The sequence below is a fragment of the Oncorhynchus nerka genome, linkage group LG27, assembly GCF_034236695.1.
Source record: "Oncorhynchus nerka isolate Pitt River linkage group LG27, Oner_Uvic_2.0, whole genome shotgun sequence".
Taxonomy (NCBI): Eukaryota; Metazoa; Chordata; class Actinopteri; order Salmoniformes; family Salmonidae; genus Oncorhynchus; species Oncorhynchus nerka.
In genome coordinates, this window is record NC_088422.1 from 85640560 (window position 1) to 85660745 (window position 20186).

A 20186-nucleotide genomic window follows, 5' to 3' on the forward strand; every position below is an offset into this window, starting at 1 on the left:
AAAGTTGTTTCACACAACCTCGAGCGTACAGGAGCCTTTCTTCAACGGGTTACCATTAAATGTTGAAAATAGGCTACTTTCATCCCTCAACGAAAATATAGGCGTAGTTCTGACACATCTATGGTTGCTAGTCAAGCGGGCTGGCCGTTGACTCTATCGGTTTGGTTGCCAGAGACGCGGCACATACGTTAGTTGTTAATGTTCCGTTGCCGTCCTGGCTGGCAACGCTCTTATCCCTTTCTAGCTAGCAAACTACGGCTAACACAGTCAGCTCAAACAGTGCAGCTAGAATAACAGCAAAGTAGCTGCAATTGCATTTGTTTAAGATGTTTTGGACACATTCATAACAATGAGCTAATGATGCGTGATTTTTTTCCCTTCATAGAAAATGTGCTTTCTTGTCAGGGCACTGTTCATAGGAGCTAGCCAACTACACAGCTAACGCAATTACTTCAAACTGAAGCTGGTAGGACAGCAAACTAGCTGCATGTCGTTTGACCTGTTTCTGTATTTCTTTGTATAGATCCATAAATATTATGCTGATTTCAACTGGTTGAGAAAAGATTGAACGTGTCAGGATGAGACTTTCTTTCGCAGGACCGCTATTGGACATCCCTCTAATAAATCCTGCTCCTCCTTCCCCTGTGGCTCCTTGGTTACTGACTGCCGTTTTGTTGTTGACCAACAGGTGCAGTTCCAGAAGATCCAACAGCTACGTCAGACCCAGACCAGGGCCCAGTACTATGGAGGCTCCCTGCCCAACGTCAACCAGATCGGCAACGCTAGCGCCGACTTCCAGGTGAGCCCCCCCCTACAATCGTGCTCTTTTATTTATTTTAATTGTATTTTTTTCCAAAAAATGTTTTATATTCGGTGCCTTCAGAAAGTATTCATTCCCCTTGACTTACTCCACATTTTGATGTTACAGCCTGAATTCAAAATGGATTAAATATATTGTTTTATTCTCATTCATCTACACACAATGACAAATTGAAAACAACATGTTTTTAGACATTTCTGCAAATGTATTGAAAATAAATTCAGAAATATCTCATTTCCATAAGTATTCACACCCTTGATTCAGTACTTTGTAGAAGCACCTTTTGTGGTGATAACAGCTGTGAGTCTTTCTGGGTAAATCTTAAGAGCTTTGCACTCCTGGATTGTACAATATTAGCCCCAACGTCTTCAAGCTCTGTCAAATTGGTTGTTGATCATTGTCCTGATTACAAGTATTCCCATAACCATTGTTCCCTCTAAGTTGCGTGCGGGCACGCAGTACCCCCGAGACTCCATCGCAGCTCCCCAGTACTGCTGCGCAGAAGAAATATCAGCCCACGGAGAGAAGCACGAGGATTGAACTACATTCAACTCTCTAGAGATTTCCCCATTAGTTAACACTATCAACCATTCCCTTTACTCTGGCAATTGTGCTTGTATCAAGGCAATATTAGCCACTTTCAATGCAACATACCGAAACTAAACAAATAATGCAAAAGACTTTGTTGTCGGCAGAACGCATCGGAGTAGGATTGTATTACACAGGACTCCGCCCATAACCAAACAGCGCTGCAGTAGGTCTATATGCAAATAGGCCATTGCTGTATATGGATCTGTGCCATTTACTTTGAACTGGACTCTGTTTACAGCTGTGGTCATGAGTAGATGCTATTGTGTTGAGATCAAAGTGAGCGCTGCATGTAGCCACGTGTGCACTTTTAGTTCATATCCTTTGCTAGTTAGTGAGTTATTATGCCAGGTACAGATTAGAGGTCGACCGATTAATCAGAATGGCCAATTTAATTAGGGCCGATTTTTAAAGTTTTCATAACAATTGGAAATCGGTATTTTTGGTTGCCGATTTGCCTTTTTAAACAAAAACAAAACAAAACAAAAATATATATATACCTTTTTATTTAACTAGGCAAGTCAGTTAAGAACACATTCTTACTTTCAATGACGGCCTAGGAACCATGGGTTAACCGCAATGTTCAGGGGCAGAACGACAGATTTTCACCTTGTCATCTCGGGGGATTTCGATCTTGCAACCTTACAGTTAACTAGTCCAATGTCTAAAAACACAATAACGACCTGCCTCTCTCTCGTTGCACTACACAAGGAGACTGCCTGTTACACGAATGCAGTAAGCCAAGGTAAGTTGCTAGCTAGCATTAAACTTATCTTATAATAAACAATCAATCATAATCACTTGTTAACTACACATGGTTGATGTTACTAGATATTATCTAGCCTGTCCTGCGTTGCATATAATCTGACTGAGCATACAAGTATCTAAGTATCTGACTGAGCGGTGGTAGGCAGAAGCAGGCGTGTAAACATTCATTCAAACAGCATCTTCGTGCGTTTTGCCAGCAGCTCTTCGTTGTGCGTCAAGCATTGTGCTTCGTTGTGCGTCAAGCAAGCCTATCAACTCCTGAGATGAGGCTGGTGTAACCGAAGTGAAATGGCTAACTAGAGGGACGGAAGCTATACTGTTACACTGGCAATACTAAAGTGCCTATAAGAACATCCAATAGTCAAATGAAATACAAATGGTATAGTGGGAAATAGTCCTATAATAACTACAACCTAAAACTTCTTACCTGGGAATATTGAAGACTCATGTTTAAAAGGAACCACCAGCTTTCATATGTTCTCATGTTCTGAGCAAGGAACTGAAACGTTAGCTTTTTTTACATAGCACATATTGCACTTTTACTTTCTTCTCCAACACTTTGTTTTTGCATTATTTAAACCAAATTGAACATGTTTCATAATTTACTTGAGGCTAAATTGATTTTATTGATGTATTATATTAAGTTAAAATAAGTGTTCATTCAGTATTGTTGTAATTGTCATTATTACAAATACATTTGTAAAAAATTGGCCTATTTTTTATTTAATTTATTTATTTTTTTAAATATTTTTTAAATATATTTTTTATTTTATTTTTTAAATCGGTATCTGCTTTTTTGGTCCTCCAATAATCGGTATCGGCGTTGAAAAATCATAATCGGTCGACCTCTAGTACAGATCATTTGGAATCAGGAATAGGGGAGGGAAGACGTCTTTGAAAAGCGAGTAGGTAAAGAGCTTATTTTTGTCTTAAAGGGGCAGTGTTGTATTTTGAGACAGGCTTGAATAAGCTAAGTAGGCAGATGGTAGCATCATTTGTCTGATTCTCTGTTGTAATGCTATGGGAATAATAATGTATTTTATTTTGTAAAGTGGTTTCTTCCATCAAACACAACAACATTGTCAGTCACCTCCTGGATAAACAGGTTAATGTCAAGCCCTGCATGTTTTTTTTCAATGTAGGCCTAACATTGGCTGCTACTTTAGGCTGAGTGATAGAACAGCTATTTCCATGTAAAAATGTTATGGGATGCATTATTAACTTCTCCATGCTCAAAGGGATATTCAATATCTGCTTTATTTGTACCTATCTACCAATGGGTACCTTTGACATTATGTGTAGGCCAGTGATGAGGGACCAGGAAGTGAACTCCGGTCTCTGGTGTGGGGATAACATGTGGACTAGTTGGCTGTGTTACACCCTCCGCCAAACTCAGGCACAGGGTACCATGACCCGTCAGTAATTTAAATGTCAATATTGTACAAGTCTGCCAAGCTAGACTAAGTAGTAGGGTACAACAGTGTTATGGAACATTTGGATAGAACTGCTTTCCTGTCCGGTACAGTAAGGTCTAATGTCCATGTTGGACTTGACATTTCTAGCTGTTTCAGTGCGTTGCACCCTCCCGAATGCAACCAAGTCCAACTATAACGCCATAACTGTAACTCTCACAGCTGCCAGGATTACAGTGCTACTATGATGGCAGTAGTATAGATGCATATAAACAACTGAAGTTTTCACTGCTTGGTATGGACTTCAAGCTGACAGAGCATGGTCCCTTGCTGTAGCAGATAAAATGGCTAGGTAATGAAAACATTTTTTTAAACAATATTACTGTAGACTTAAAGGGAAACTTCTGGATTTTGTCAATGAGGCCCCTTATCTACTTCCCCAGAGTCAGATGAACTCGTGGATACCATTTTTATGTTTCTGTGTCCAGTATGAAGGAAGTTGGTTGGTAGTTTTGCGAGCTAATGTTAACTAGTGTTACCCATAGCGCAATGACTGGAAGTCTATCTGCTAAACCTAGGCCTCCACTTGACGTGTTTGGTCATTACTTATATGGCCAATACATTTATATGCACCAACTAGACATTCAACCAAGAAGGTCCACCAGATTGGTATGAGTATATATTTTGAAGAGTAGTCCTACTCACACGTTTGCATGGTTTTGGCAAAGAGATCAACCAAATTGTGTCCCTTTGCCCAGCAACACACACTTACAGTAAAAACTACAGTATGTTTGGTACACTTACTGTAAAAACCACTGTTTGATGCACATTTTATTGTAAAGACTACAGCATGTGTGACAGTTTCTGGAAACGGAGACTCTCCTTGTAATCACTGCCTGAGACAATGTCCCTCTCAACAAATGCAGACCTCAATGACGCCCTAGATGGTCCCACACACACGGCGCTCTGCACAGTATAGCACTATACTTTCAGAAATTCAAAACAGCAAGCCTCTCTTGAGGACTCTTAACTAAATAATTCAGATGTTATCCTACCCAGACAAGCAACCACAAAGTACTAAGATCTGTGTTCTGGCTTCGGTCTGTCTCATTCAGAATAAACACACAGTGGGTGAATGTGATAGCGCTGTAGCTGCCCACGTGGGCTTGCCTGAATCGGTTTGCCCTCAGAGGATAGAGCGCTAACGTTAGCCTAGATGTGTATGCTACAATACAGTAGCTCCAGGTAAAAGTGCCCTTGTTGTGTTGAAGAATGGCTCTTTTGAGGGGTGGGATTAGGGGTCTAGGTGTGCATTCTAAATGGTACCCTATTCTCTTTTTATAGTGCACTATTTTAGACCAGATCCCTATGGGCCCTGGTCAGAAGTAGTGCACCATAAAGGGAATGGGGTGTCATTTGGGACGCAGACCTAGAAACCAGACTCGATCACAGTAGAAGAACATGACTCTTTACTCCTTAGAGATGCTAGTACAGGTTTAATGGACCTGGCTGCACTTGATCCTAATCATTTGTTAGTGCTCGTTCATTGTAACTGTAGTGTTTTCATTTTGGTTAGGGTTTGAGTGTTTTAATGAATGATATCCGTCTGAAATCATGGAGTAAAGTAGGTTGTTAGTTGTGTAGTACCTAAACACTGTAGACATGATTTAAAGCTGTTATCTTGCTTTTTTATTATTTCTCTCTCTCTGCCCCAGCCTGTCTGTCTGTCTGTCTGTCTCTCTCTCTCTTTCTCTCTCTTTCTTTCTGCCCCAGCCTGTCTCTCTTTCTCTCTCTTTCTGCCCTAGCCTGTCTCTTTCTCTCTCTCTCTCTTTCTGCCCCAGCCTGTCTCTTTCTCTCTCTCTCTCTCTCTCTCTTTCTGCCCCAGCCTGTCTCTTTGCCTCTCTCTCTCTTTCTGCCCCAGCCTGTCTCTTTCTCTCTCTCCCTCTCTCTCTTTCTGCCCCAGCCTGGCTCTTTCTCTCTCTTGCTCTCTCTTTATACCCCAGCCTGTCTCTTTCTCTCTCGCTCTCGCTCTCTCTCTCTTTCTCACTCTCTCTCTTTCTGCCCCAGCCTGTCTCTTTGTCTCTCTCTCTCTACCCCAGCCTGTCTCTTTGTCTCTCTCTCGCTCTCTCTTTCTACCCCAGCCTGTCTCTTTCGCTCTCGCTCTCGCTCTCTCTCTCGCTCTCTCTCTCTTTCTGCCCCAGCCTGTCTCTTTGTCTCTCTCTCTTTCTGCCCCAGCCTGTCTCTTTGCCTCTCTCTCTCTCTCTCTCTCTCTCTTTCTGCCCCAGCCTGTCTCTTTCTCTCTCTCTCTCTCTCTCTCTTTCTGCCCCAGCCTGTCTCTTTCTCTCTCTCTCTCTCTCTCTCTGCCCCAGCCTGGCTCTTTCTCTCTCTTGCTCTCTCTTTATACCCCAGCCTGTCTCTTTCTCTCTCGCTCTCGCTCTCTCTCTTTCTTTCTCGCTCTCTCTCTCTCTACCCCAGCCTGTCTCTCTCTCTCTACCCCAGCCTGTCTCTCTCTTTCTACCCCAGCCTGTCTCTCTCTTTCTACCCCAGCCTGTCTCTCTCTTTCTACCCCAGCCTGTCTCTCTCTTTCTACCCCAGCCTGTCTTTGTCTCTCTCTCTCTTTCTACCCCAGCCTGTCTCTTTTGGTTTCTCTCTCTAATAATAGCATTACATTTTAATAGTTCTAATAATATTAAGAGCCACAATGAGAATAACAAAAGTAATGCTGGTACTAGTTGTAACATGATTTCTAATAATGGAATAGTTATGGCATGGAAGCATTTTATGCTTACGGACTGTCCCTCAGGTTGTGGCAGGAGACCAGGTATATGGTTCGTGTGTGTGTCTCTTTCTCTCTCATTTTAACATCTCCCTCTTCCTCAGGGTGGCTTCCCAGGGGCCTTGGACAGTGTCAGGGGGACACGTCACCATGGCCTGGTAGAGAGGGTGCACCGGGACCGCAACCAACGCATTAACTTGCCTCACCGCCGGCCCATCGACAAGCACGGACGGCAGATATCCTTCCACAAGTAGTACCAGTAGGAACCAGTTACCAGTAGTATTTGGTAGTAACTCGTGCATATAGAAACTAGTACCAGTAGTACGTAGTCAACTTACCTGTAGCAACTATTACCACACTTAGTACCCATACAACATCTGGGGCCCTCAGAAATGTGTTTTACTTCTAAACTGTCAGAATTCTCACAAGCATGTTGACAAAGCTGATTACAACGATTTACAACTAATAAATGCTATAATTTGTCAAACTGTCAATCAATCCATTACGTCTGAATTTCAGCATAGAGGTTCATGTTGTAGCCTATGCAGAGGGCTGCACGACCCTTGTTGTGCCATTGGACTACAGTGTAGCTTACCCAGCATGTGATGTGCTCTTAAAATGCATATCTATGGAATTGTTGATTGCATTTATTTCATCTTTGTTTTAACAGGGAGTCACCATTGAGACCAAGGTCTCTTTTACAAGGAATCAAATACAATGTAAAATATTGTAGCAGCTAGCAAGATGGTTGCACTGTTGGTGTTTGCTGTGAGTCCTTTTGGCAGGTTTGTGTGTGGTGTGAATTTGTGTGTGCTCACTGACCTTTGCTAGTGTGGGCAGAGTGTTGTTGAAGCCCAAGGCTCAGTTAGTCATTATAAAAACATGACATGTAATACATTGTGCTAGTCACTGACAGTTCGGCTTAATGGACATGGACATTGGTGGGAGAGTGTGCCTGTGTTACTGTTGTGATTCCCCTATATTCATTTAGCAGGGGCAAGCAACTTCTGCTAAATCGCTGCCGCCACTGATAAAATAAATAGTCATTTATTTTCTGAATGGTAATGTTTTCAGAGTAAACTTAAGCGACACACTTACTGACCAATTTATTAGGTACACTCATCTAGTGCTCTGTCGGACCCCTCTTTGCCTCCAGACAGCATGAATTCTTCGGGGCATTCTACAAGGTGTTGGAAACATTCCACAGGGATGTTGGTCCATGCTGACGCGATGGCATCACACAGTTGCTGCAGATTGAACGGCGGTACATTTATGCTGCGAACAGCCCGTTCCATCTGGGGATTGTGCAAGCCACTCTAGTAAACTGAACTCGCTGTCATGTTCCAGGCAATGTTTTTCCACTCTTCAATTGGCCAGTGGTGATGGCCTGCCCACTGGAGCCGCTTCTTCTTGTTTTTAGCTGGTAGGAACGGAACCCTGTGTGGTCATCTGCTGCAATAGCCCATCAACAAGTTCTGCACTCCACTGTTGTACTGCGTGGTTATTTTGCTCTTTGTGGCCTGCCTGTTAGCTTGCACGATTCTTGCCATTCTCCTTCGACCTCTCATCAACAAGCTGTTTTTCGGCCACAGGACTTCTGCTGATTTATATATATATATTTATTTTATTTTTTATGATTCTCGATAAACCCAAGACACTGTCGTGCGTGAAAAGCTCAGTAGGGCAGCCGTTTATGAGGTACTGGATCCGGCAAGCCTGGCACCAACGATCATACCATGCTCAAAGTTGTTTTGCCCATTCTAACGTTCAATCGAACAGTAACTGAATGCCTCGATGCCTGTCTGCCACGTGACTCAATGTCTGTTAGAACGATAAATTTTTTGAGAACTGGGTGGTGTACCTAATAAACTGAGTATATGAAGTATGTAGAAAAGATAATGGAGCCACATATCTTTTTTAATAAGATCATCTTTGAGAACTAACACCAAAATAAAAACTATACAGTCAGGGAGGATGTAAAAATCCAAAACAGTCATGTCATTGGGCCTCTGTGCCATAGAAAAATGTGTAGAATTGCAGGAAATTGCTTTCAAACTGCACATATTTGGTTTCTAACTGTGTGGGTTAGTAGGAGGACTGAGGTGGGAGTGGGTCTGCGAGCTCTTAACGCTCAAATTCTCAGTAGAGAAAGGATGGTCTTTCTTTGGAAACACCAACTGTCAGTCAGCGCCTTAAGAAACCCTTTCTTCAAGCACTGTCTCTGAGCCAGTATATTCTCCCATACACTACTCGACTGTGTGGTTTGCTTGTGTTGCACTCTTTCACACTGCATGCAAAGAAAGACTGTGTAAGTTGGGGGGGAAGCAAGTGAGTAAGCAGGGCCTAAAATTAATACCTGTGGGTAAGATGTCTTTCACCAGCCACATTGGTGGGTGGGTGGCCAGGGCTCCACAGTGTGAGCATTTCACTTGTATTTGTGAATAAAAATAGTCAAGTATTATCACATTTATAGCAGAATAAATGCTGCAGTAGTCTACTGAAGTGAAACTTTGTCCTTGTTTCTTGGCTATTTACATTTATCTGTTCACAAGCTATGTTGAGTTTCAACTGCTAGGGAAGAGAAGCAACACTGATACGAGTCGGATTCAATCTCACAGGCACAAAACATGACACTCATCACATTACCACGGTAACCACCCGCCCTAAAGGGGCAGGTGAAATGTTTTCTCTCATCTGCGATATTTTCATTAAAGACTTGGGTCATCAAAAAGGAAAAATTGAACAATACTACTTCTTACATTTGATTGTTTTAGAAACATTACAAAACATGCTCATCAGTTTTTTGGTGTTCATGTAATTTTTGCAAAAAAACACTGGCTGGTAAAAAAATAATATGAGTGGATGGTAGATTTTTATCTGCAGTGGCTGGTGGACCAAAAAGCACATTTTAGGTGTTTGAGTAAGGGAGATTTCGTGTTTACATGCATTTAGTGTTTGTGCCTGTAAAAAAAAAAAAAGGAAAAAAAAGTGGAAGAGCAAGTATCAGAGAATGTGGGATGGTGTGAGTGAGACACACAGTGAGTGTGTAAAAGAGAGCTGAGAGTGTCTGAGGCTGCAGTGTTATGTAAGCACTAGTGACACTGACATACATACTGGCTAGCTGTAATGCTACACTGTGACATGCATACTGGCTAGTTGTAATGCTACACTGTGACATACATACTGGCTAGCTGTAATGCTACACTGTGACATGCATACTGGCTAGTTGTAATGCTACACTGTGACATACATACTGGCTAGTTGTAATGCTACACTGTGACATACATACTGGCTAGCTGTAATGCTACACTGTGACATGCATACTGGCTAGTTGTAATGCTACACTGTGACATGCATACTGGCTAGTTGTAATGCTACACTGTGACATGCATACTGGCTAGTTGTAATGCTACACTGTGACATACATACTGGCTAGTTGTAATGCTACACTGTGACATACATACTGGCTAGCTGTAATGCTACACTGTGACATGCATACTGGCTAGTTGTAATGCTACACTGTGACATACATACTGGCTAGCTGTAATGCTACACTGTGACATACATACTGGCTAGCTAGCTGTAATGCTACACTGTGACATACATACTGGCTAGCTGTAATGCTACACTGTGACATGCATACTGGCTAGTTGTAATGCTACACTGTGACATGCATACTGGCTAGTTGTAATGCTACACTGTGACATACATACTGGCTAGTTGTAATGCTACACTGTGACATACATACTGGCTAGCTGTAATGCTACACTGTGACATACATACTGGCTAGTTGTAATGCTACACTGTGACATGCATACTGGCTAGTTGTAATGCTACACTGTGACATGCATACTGGCTAGTTGTAATGCTACACTGTGACATGCATACTGGCTAGTTGTAATGCTACACTGTGACATACATACTGGCTAGTTGTAATGCTACACTGTGACATACATACTGGCTAGCTGTAATGCTACACTGTGACATACATACTGGCTAGTTGTAACGCTACACTGTGACATACACACCTACTGGCTAGTTGCAATCCTACACTGTGACATACACACCTACTGGCTAGTTGTATTGCTACACTGTGACATACACACCTACTGGCTAGTTGCAATGCTACACTGTGAAATACACACCTACTGGCTAGTTGTAATGCTACACTGTGACATACACACCTACTGGCTAGTTGTAATGCTACACTGTGAAATACACACCTACTGGCTAGTTGTAATGCTACACTGTGAAATACACACCTACTGGCTAGTTGCAATGCTACACTGTGACGTGCACACCTACTGGCTAGTTGCAATGCTACACTGTGACGTGCACACCTACTGGCTAGTTGCAATGCTACACTGTGACGTGCACACCTACTGGCTAGTTGCAATGCTACACTGTGAAATACACACCTACTGGCTAGTTGTAATGCTACACTGTGAAATACACACCTACTGGCTAGTTGTAATGCTACACTGTGACTTACACACCTACTGGCTAGTTGCAATGCTACACTGTGACGTGCACACCTACTGGCTAGTTGCAATGCTACACTGTGAAATACACACCTACTGGCTAGTTGTAATGTTACACTGTGAAATACACACCTACTGGCTAGTTGTAATGCTACACTGTGACATACACACCTACTGGCTAGTTGCAATGCTACACTGTGACATACACACCTACTGGCTAGTTGCAATGCTACACTGTGACATACACACCTACTGGCTAGTTGTATTGCTACACTGTGACATACACACCTACTGGCTAGTTGTAATGCTACACTGTGACATACATACTGGCTAGTTGTAATGCTACACTGTGACATACATACTGGCTACTTGTAATGCTACACTGTGACATACATACTGGCTACTTGTAATGCTACACTGTGACATACACACCTACTGGCTAGTTGCAATGCTACACTGTGACATACACACCTACTGGCTAGTTGCAATGCTACACTGTGACATACACACCTACTGGCTAGTTGCAATGCTACACTGTGACATACACACCTACTGGCTAGTTGCAATGCTACACACACCTGGCTGACATACACACATACTGGCTACTGGCTAGTTACATACTGGCTAAATGCTACACTGTGACATACATACTGGCTAGTTGTAATGCTACACTGTGACATACACACCTACTGGCTAGTTGTAATGCTACACTGTGACATACACACCTACTGGCTAGTTGCAATGCTACACTGTGACATACACACCTACTGGCTAGTTGCAATGCTACACTGTGACATACACACCTACTGGCTAGTTGCAATGCTACACTGTGACATACACACCTACTGGCTAGTTGCAATGCTACACTGTGACATACACACCTACTGGCTAGTTGCAATGCTACACTGTGACGTACACACCTACTGGCTAGTTGCAATGCTACACTGTGACGTACACACCTACTGGCTAGTTGCAATGCTACCTACACACCTGGCTAGTTGCATGCTACACTGTGACACCTACTGGCTAGTTGCAATGCTAACTGCTACACACCTGTGGCTACAATGCTACACACCTACTGGCTAGTTGCAATGCTACACTGTGTTGCAATGCGTGACACACACCTACTGGCTAGTTGCAATGCTACACTGTGACATACACTACCTACTGGCTAGTTGCAATGCTACACTGTGACGTAATGCTACACCTACTGGCTAGTTGCAATGCTACACTGTGACATACACACCTACTGGCTAGTTTGCAACTGCTACACTGTGACATACACACCTACTGGCTAGTTGCAATGCTACACTGTGACATACATACTGGCTACACAATGCTACACTGTGACATACACACCTACAATGCTACACTGTGACATACTACTGGCTAGTTGCAATGCTACACTGTGACATACACACCTACTGGCTAGTTGCAATGCTACACTGTGACATACACACCTACTGGCTAGTTGCAATGCTACACTGTGACATACACACCTACTGGCTAGTTGCAATGCTACACTGTGACATACACACCTACTGGCTAGTTGCAATGCTACACTGTGACATACACACCTACTGGCTAGTTGCAATGCTACACTGTGACATACACACCTACTGGCTAGTTGCAATGCTACACTGTGACGTACACACCTACTGGCTAGTTGTAATGCTACATTGACCATCTCCCTGTTTGACCCTTGGAGCTCCCTTCCGCCCTTAAAGTGGACTGGCCGCAATGACCAGCAGGCACAGATCTAGGATCAGCTTCCTCCCCCAATCGTAACTCTGCAACTACTCCTAATATTTTCTCTTTTTAAGTTCCTTTCTGTGAATCAAGTTGTTATGCAGATGTTCTTGCCTTGGAGGCTTGTCCAAGTTACATAACTGGAGAATTAAAAGAATGGCTGAGAACTGGACTGAGAATGTAGTAGTTACTGTTGCTAGCAGATCAAGTTCTGGGAAGTTGTCTTGGAGACAGACGGGAGTGTGTGAGAGGGGGGGGGAGAGTGTGTTTTGAAGGCGAGAGAGAAAGGGGGAGTGTTTTCGCATGTCACTCTGTGCGCGTGTGTGATCTCGCCATGTTGCAGTAGAGAGAGAGAGAGAGAGAGCGAGAGGGTGAAGTCTTTGGTTTTGAAGGATATTTCATCTGGACAACTCCCTGTTAGCCTGTAGTAAAGAGTGTTGCTAAGTTATTCAGAGTGAGGCGCGCGCAACACAACACACTCTTAAAATAAAAGCGTGCACAAACACACATTCCTTCCGCTCCAGTATTTGTATTTATTAGGGATCCCCATTAGCTGCTGCCAAGGTAGCAGCTACTCTTCCTGGGGTCCAAGCACATTAAGGCACTTACATTACACAAGATAAAACAGTTTATCATATAACATTATTATATCACTACATATTTACAATACAAAATGTATAATAAGTTATTTCAATGTGCCTGTATGTGTGTCTCTTCACTGTCCCTGCTGTTTCATAAGGTGTATTTTTGCTTTTTAAAAATCTGATTCTACTGCTTGCATCCGTTACCTGATGTGGAATAGAGTTCCATGTAGTCATGGCTCTATGTAGTACTGTGCGCCTCCCATAGTCTGTTCTTGACTTGGGGACTGTGAAGAGACCTCTGGTGGTATGTCTTGTGGGGTATGTATGCATGGGTGTCCGAGCTGTGTGCTAGTAGGTTAAACAGACAACTCCGTGCATTCAGCATGTCAACACTTCTTCCAAAAACAAGTAGTGATGAAGTCAGTCTCTGCTCCACTCTGAGCCATAAGAGATTGACATGCATATCATTAACTTCAGCCCCCCGTGTATATCTAAGGACCAGCCGTGCTGCCCTGTTTTGAGACAATTGTAATTTTCCCAAGCCTCCCTTTGTGGCACCTGAACACACGACTGAACAGTAGTCCAGGTGTGACAACACTAGGGCCTGTAGGACCTGCCTTGTTGATAGTACTGTTAAGAAGGTAGAGTAACACTTTATTATGGACAGACTTCTCCCCATCATAGCTACTGTTGTTTCAACATGTTTTGACTGTTTACAATCCAGGGTTACTCCAAGCAGTTTAGTCACATCCACTTGCTCAATTTCCACATTATTCATTGCAAGGTTTAGTTGATGTTTAGTGAATGATTTGTCCCAAATACAATGCTTTTACATTTTTTAAATATTCAAGACTAACTTATTCCTTGCCACCCATTCTGAAAAAAACTGCAGCTCTTAAGTTTTGCAGTGATATTAGTCGCTATAGTAGGTGACGTTTATAGTGTTGAGTCAGTATCTCTGGAGAGGAAGGGACTAACACACACAGTAGTAGGCTCTCCTGGTTTTTGGCTCTGTGTGTGCAAACAGGCCCTTTGTTTGTGTAAATAGAGGTTGCTCCAGTGTGTGTGTGTGTTTGAGGTCTGGATACTGAGTCAGCAGCACCCTGCAGCATATGATCTTCACACTGGGAGAAGGAAGAGGCCGGGCAGAGGAGTATCCTCCAGCCAAAATGTGTTTTCACTCTGCAGGCAATCTTTTTTTCTTCCCCCCCCCTACATGCCAGATGTCCCTCACAGTTGGAGCTTGTTTTTCACTCGAGTCGGACTGGTCGAGTCTGCCAAGATCAGAGAGGCGGTGAAAGAGAGCCGAGGAGATTTCACTACGCCCACTCTTCTAGAACATCCTCTCCTTTTCATCCCCTCTTTGCTCTCCACTCAGGGTTTTCTGAAGCACTGTAGATTTTAGCAGCAGTGGTTGGACTGTACTGTAGTTGTTTAACTAACCTACTACTACAGTATACACTCGACTATCCTCCCATTTCTCTCGTTTATTTCAACACCCTTCACTCCATGTGGGTTTACTAACTGAATGAACTGAAGAAGGCTTTTAGTTGAAACGTTTGTGTGAAGGCGTCTGCATGTTTCCCACACGAAACAGTTCTGTTCGGGTGCACAACATTTTTTTTTTTCTCGAGGCAAGCCGAAGTCTACCCCCTTGTCGGCGATTGGTCAACAGTAGAAGTTCTTCAATGAAGTGCCTGTTGTCTTTCAACGAGACACTACTTGTCCTAATGCACATGCTTTCACTTGAGAAATACTGCACCAAACATCCTAGTCAGATAAAAAATTGCCCGACTGCAAAAACATAAACTAAAGAAATCTCATTAATTTTTATCTTTGATTAATTCTAACTATTTTGAGTAAGTGTATACTGGCTATGGTGTCTCAAAAGGGACAAACAGTACTATTGGCACTTTTTCTTGTTTTTCAAGTGAAGGTCTATTAAGGGAATATGCTAGCACACTGGTTCGGTTCACCTTCGGCTGGGCTCCAGCCGAAGTGAAGCATGCTGACGCTTTAAAATTCCTCTTAAAACTCCTGTGTGTGTAGACATATGTTATTTTTTATTTTAAATTGTCACTGTTATAAATGAGATGGTATCAGTTTTCTGGCACTGTTGTAAATGAGGTGGTATCAGTTTTTGGCACTGTTGTAAATGAGGTGGTATGGGTCTTCTGGTGCTCTTGTAAATGAGGTGGTATGGGTCTTCTGGTGCTCTTGTAAATGAGGTGGTATGGGTCTTCTGGTGCTCTTGTAAATGAGGTGGTATGGGTCTTCTGGTGCTCTTGTAAATGAGGTGGTATGGGTCTTCTGGTGCTCTTGTAAATGAGGTGGTATGGGTCTTCTGGTGCTCTTGTAAATGAGGTGGTATGGGTCTTCTGGTGCTCTTGTTAATGAGGTGGTATGGGTCTTCTGGTGCTCTTGTAAATGAGGTGGTATGGGTCTTCTGGTGCTCTTGTTAATGAGTTGGTATGGGTCTTCTGGTGCTCTTGTAAATGAGGTGGTATGGGTCTTCTGGTGCTCTTGTAAATGAGGTGGTATGGGTCTATAGTCAGTCATCAGGTCTGGTCAGTTTACTAGCTAATCTATTAAACTCTCTGGCAGGGTGATGCCAAGCACCCAAGTACTGTGATGTCCAGAAGAGCATACTGTGTGTGCTCTAGTCCCTTTCTCTCTAGACATACTGGAGCATAGGGATCATTTGTGTGTATGCGTTTATTTTATGTGTGTACGTGTCTCACGTCTCACTCTGAATAACTTACCAGCACCCTGTTTGCCACAGTCTGTCAGGGAGTCATCCTGATGAATTATGGGGAATGGAACATGCAACTCAATATCCATCCAAATCAAAGACTTCCTCTCTCTGCTGCTGAAGCCCGGCGAGATCACGCACACACTCTCCCCCTTTCTCTTTTGCTTTTTCACACACACACTCTCTTTTCCCCCTTCTCTCCTCTTTCCCTTTCTCACACACACCCGTCTGTCTCCAAGACCAACAATAGACAACTTCCCAGAACTTGATCTGCTAGTAACAGCAACTACCGCGTTCAGTCAAGTTCTCGGCTATTCTTTTAATTCTCCAGGTTTATGTAAGTTGGACAAGCCTTCAAGGCAAGAACTGAAACATCGGCATAACTATAACTTGATGCACACAGACCTGAACAGTAAGGAACTCCTTATGGAAAAAGAAAAGGTTGAATAAATATATATTAATGTGATGCAACTCTCAGAGCACCTCACCTAGTTGGCTCGATCCAACGCTCTTAACCGCTAGGCTACCTTCTGTTTACTTATGGATCATTCAAAATCTGAAGATGACCACAACACTGAAGTTTTCAGTATATCTAATGGTGCTTTTTTTAATTAAAAAATACTGGGGCAAAATAAACCATATAATTGAAAAATCTGTCAACGTACCCTTGAGCAAGGCACTTAACCCTAATTGCTCCTTAAGTCACTCTGGATAAGAGCATCTGCAAAATGACAAATGTATTGAAGAGGGTGGACAAAGCTTTCAGTGTGAATGCTCTCTTTTCCTCCCTCTACCTCTTTCTCCATCTACCAATCCATTTCCTGTCTATTTGCTTTTTTTCTCTACCTTGCCATCTGTCTTTCTTTGTACCTTACTTTCTTCTCTCTCGCTCTCCCTCATTCTTTGTCTCTCTCTCTCGGTCTGCATTAGCAGCCCACTTTGAGTGTTATTAGATCTCCCCCAGTGGTAATCCATCCGTTGCTTCTGGCTTTGCGGACCAGGAACATGCATGTCATAATGTCTCCCAGTTGCCCCGTTGCGATGTCATGTAACTTTATTGATCACATCAACATAGAACATGTTTTGCTAATCCCTGTCTTCTAATCAGCCATGTCAGCTGGCCTATTAAGAGGATCGCACCGTGTTCTTGTTTTTCAGAGCTTTCAGGGTTAGGCTATAGGCAGGATGCTAGTCCCTTTTTAAATTGCACTGCGTTACCCTTAGGCTGACCAAGACAAATGTCTGTCTGTGACAATTGCTCCAGGCTTCACATGTGAAAAATGGACACACTGCTGTAAGTTGCTTTGCAGCATATTATTATATTCTGATCATCACATGTCCTGTCGTTGCAGCGAGAGCTTTCCACTCAGTGATATCTATCTACACCTATATATTATGTAAAGGTTAGCTTATTGCACTGTACACACCTTTTTCTATTCATATACTGTCCATACTGTCTTTACACACCATTATATATTTAAGCAATAAGTCCCGAGGGGGAGAGGTATATGGCTCTTCTTTCGCACGACGCAACGTGGAGTGCTAGGACACAGCCCTTTGCCATGGTATATTGGCCATATATCACAAACCCTCAAGGTACCTTATTGCTATTTTAAACTGGTTACCAACCTAATTAGAGCAGTAAAAAATAAATGTTTTGTCATACTCATGTTATACGGCCTGATATACCACGGCTTTCAGCCAATCAGCATTCAGGGCTCGAACCAAACCGTTTTTATTGGATTGTGTGTGTTACATTGTTGGTGCTGTACTGTTGGAGCAAGAAACACAAGCATTTAGCTGCACCTGCGATTAACATCTGGAAATCTGTGTATGCGACCAATAAACTTTGATTTAAAATGTCGGCTGAGCCACAACGGCGATTTCTATTTACTATAATATTTGTCCTAGTTCTTGTTTGGTCACAGACAGTGAGCATAGCAGTCATCTCTAAATTATGAATCATTCATTTCAGTCCAGGGTGAGGGTCACACTCCTTAATCTCTAGAGCAGGTATTCTCAAATTCAGAGGTGTGTGTATATATATATACATACATACATACATACATACAGTGGGGCAAAAAAGTATTTAGTCAGCCACCAATTGTGCAAGTTCTCCCACTTAAAAAGATGAGGCCTGTAATTTTCATCATAGGTACACTTCAACTATGACAGACAAAATGAGAAAAAACATTCCAGAAAATCACATTGTCACACACCACTCGTTACCTGTATTAATGGCACCTGTTTGAACTTGTTATCCGTATAAAAGACACCTGTCCACAACCTCAAACAGTCACACTCCAAACTCCACTATGGCCATTAATACAGGTAACGAGTAGAGGACAGAGGAGCCTCTTAAAGAAGAAGTTACAGGTCTGTGAGAGCCAGAAATCTTGCTTGTTTGTAGGTGACCAAATACTTATTTTCCACCATAATTTGCAAATAAATTCATTAAAAATACTACAATGTGATTTTCTGGATTTTTCTTTCTCATTTTGTCTGTCATAGTTGAAGTGTACCTAAGATGAAAATTACAGGCCTCATCTTTTTAAGTGGGAGAACTTGCACAATTGGTGGCTGACTAAATACTTTTTTGCCCCACTGTACATACATACATACATACATACATACATATTCTAAGCTTTTTCTTTATTTTTACTGTTTTCTACATTGTAGAATAATAGTGAAGACATCAAAATAATGAAACACATATGGAATCATGTAGTAACCAAAAAAGTGTTAAACAAATCAAAATAGCCACCCTTGGCTTTGATGACAGCTTTGCACTTTCTTGGCATTCTCTCAACCAGCTTTGAGGTAGTCACCTGGAATGCTTTTCCAATAGTCTTGAAGGAGTTCCTACATATGCACTTGTTGGCTGCTTTTCCTTCACTCTGCTGTCGAACTCATCCCTAACCATCTCAATTGGGTTGAGGTCGGGTGATTGTGGTGGCCAGATCATCTGATTACAGCACTGAATCACTCTCCTTAGTCAAATAGCCCTGGAGGTGTGTTTTGGGTCATTGGCCTGTTGAATAACAGATGATAGCCCCACTAAGTGCAAACCAGATGGGATGGCGTATCGCTGCAGAATTGTGAGATTGTGAGGACCCCCTGCAGTACCTCCGGAGGCCAGATTTCAAAATACTTAAAAACAAATAATAAAACATACTTTTTAATATGAATAATACTAACTTTTTTTATTGATATGGAATAGGTTTAGAGTGTGTAATGTAATACAATGTATCTTCATAACCCTTGGCAACATGGGCCTGGGAGGCTCACAGGGATAATGGTATCCACTGCAGTATTGAGGCGGAAGGTAGCCTAGTGGTTTGAGCGTTGGGTCAGTAACCGAAAGGTTGCTAGAACGAATCCCTGAGCTGACAAGGTACAATCTGTCGTTCTGCCCCTGAACAAGGCAGTTAACCACTGTTACTAGGCTGTCATTGTAAATTAGAATTTGTTCTTAACTGACTTGCCTAGTTAAATAAAGGGTCAAATAAATACATTCTACCAATTTATACAGTGTTCAACTCTATACTGATTGTGTTCCCTAATTATTTTCTTACATAAATGTCACAATGTGTAGACTTGCAGGATATTAGCTTGTCAGGCTGCAACAACACAATCTCTCTGCCCCATGACAAAAATGTGTATAATTGATGTAAGTTAACTTGAAAACTGCTAAATGTTCTCTTATCCCAAGAGGCAGGCTTTTAAAATGTTCTTTCCCAGGGCCCGAGACTTGGTTCGTCCAGCCGTGCACTGCCGAAGTAAAAGTACTTGTATGCTTTTTATTTATCAATCTCACTCTAGTTGTTTTCTGATTTTGGATCGGGTCCCTGATGAATTTGCTATCACAAATATGGTCCTTGGCCCTAAAGTTTGAGTACCCCTAATCTAGAGTACAATTCTGATTGCCTTAATGCAGACTGGACTGAAATAACCTGTTGGGATGGGATATTTTTGTTTTCATGGATTTATGGGCAATTCACAATATACAGTAAATCTCTAAATAAGCTTTGTTGTACAATTTAAGTTCAAATACACTGCATTTCAAACAGTCAGCAATAAACTCATCAATTCAGGACTTGTGAAATTATACTAATCCTAAATATAAGCCTTGCACATCCACAATTTTATCAAAATAGTTTAACCTGCTTTTTTTTGGTAATCACTGATCTGTCTTTAAATCTGTCTATGAAACAGACAGATTACAAATATAACCACAACCATGCATAATGCACATT

At 42.2% G+C, this 20186-nt stretch overlaps 1 protein-coding gene across 4 annotated transcripts in view; it reads left to right on the top strand.

Annotated features, from left to right (window-relative positions):
• Window positions 1-20186, top strand: part of crtc3 (CREB regulated transcription coactivator 3) — a 91565-nt gene that overhangs the window by 16165 nt on the left and 55214 nt on the right. For all 4 annotated transcript variants that reach the window (XM_065012173.1, XM_065012175.1, XM_065012174.1 and 1 more), the window contains exons 2-3: window positions 689-799; window positions 6469-6600. In XM_065012173.1, the coding sequence (XP_064868245.1) occupies window positions 689-799; window positions 6469-6600 (243 nt within the window). The remainder of the gene's footprint in view (window positions 1-688; window positions 800-6468; window positions 6601-20186) is intronic.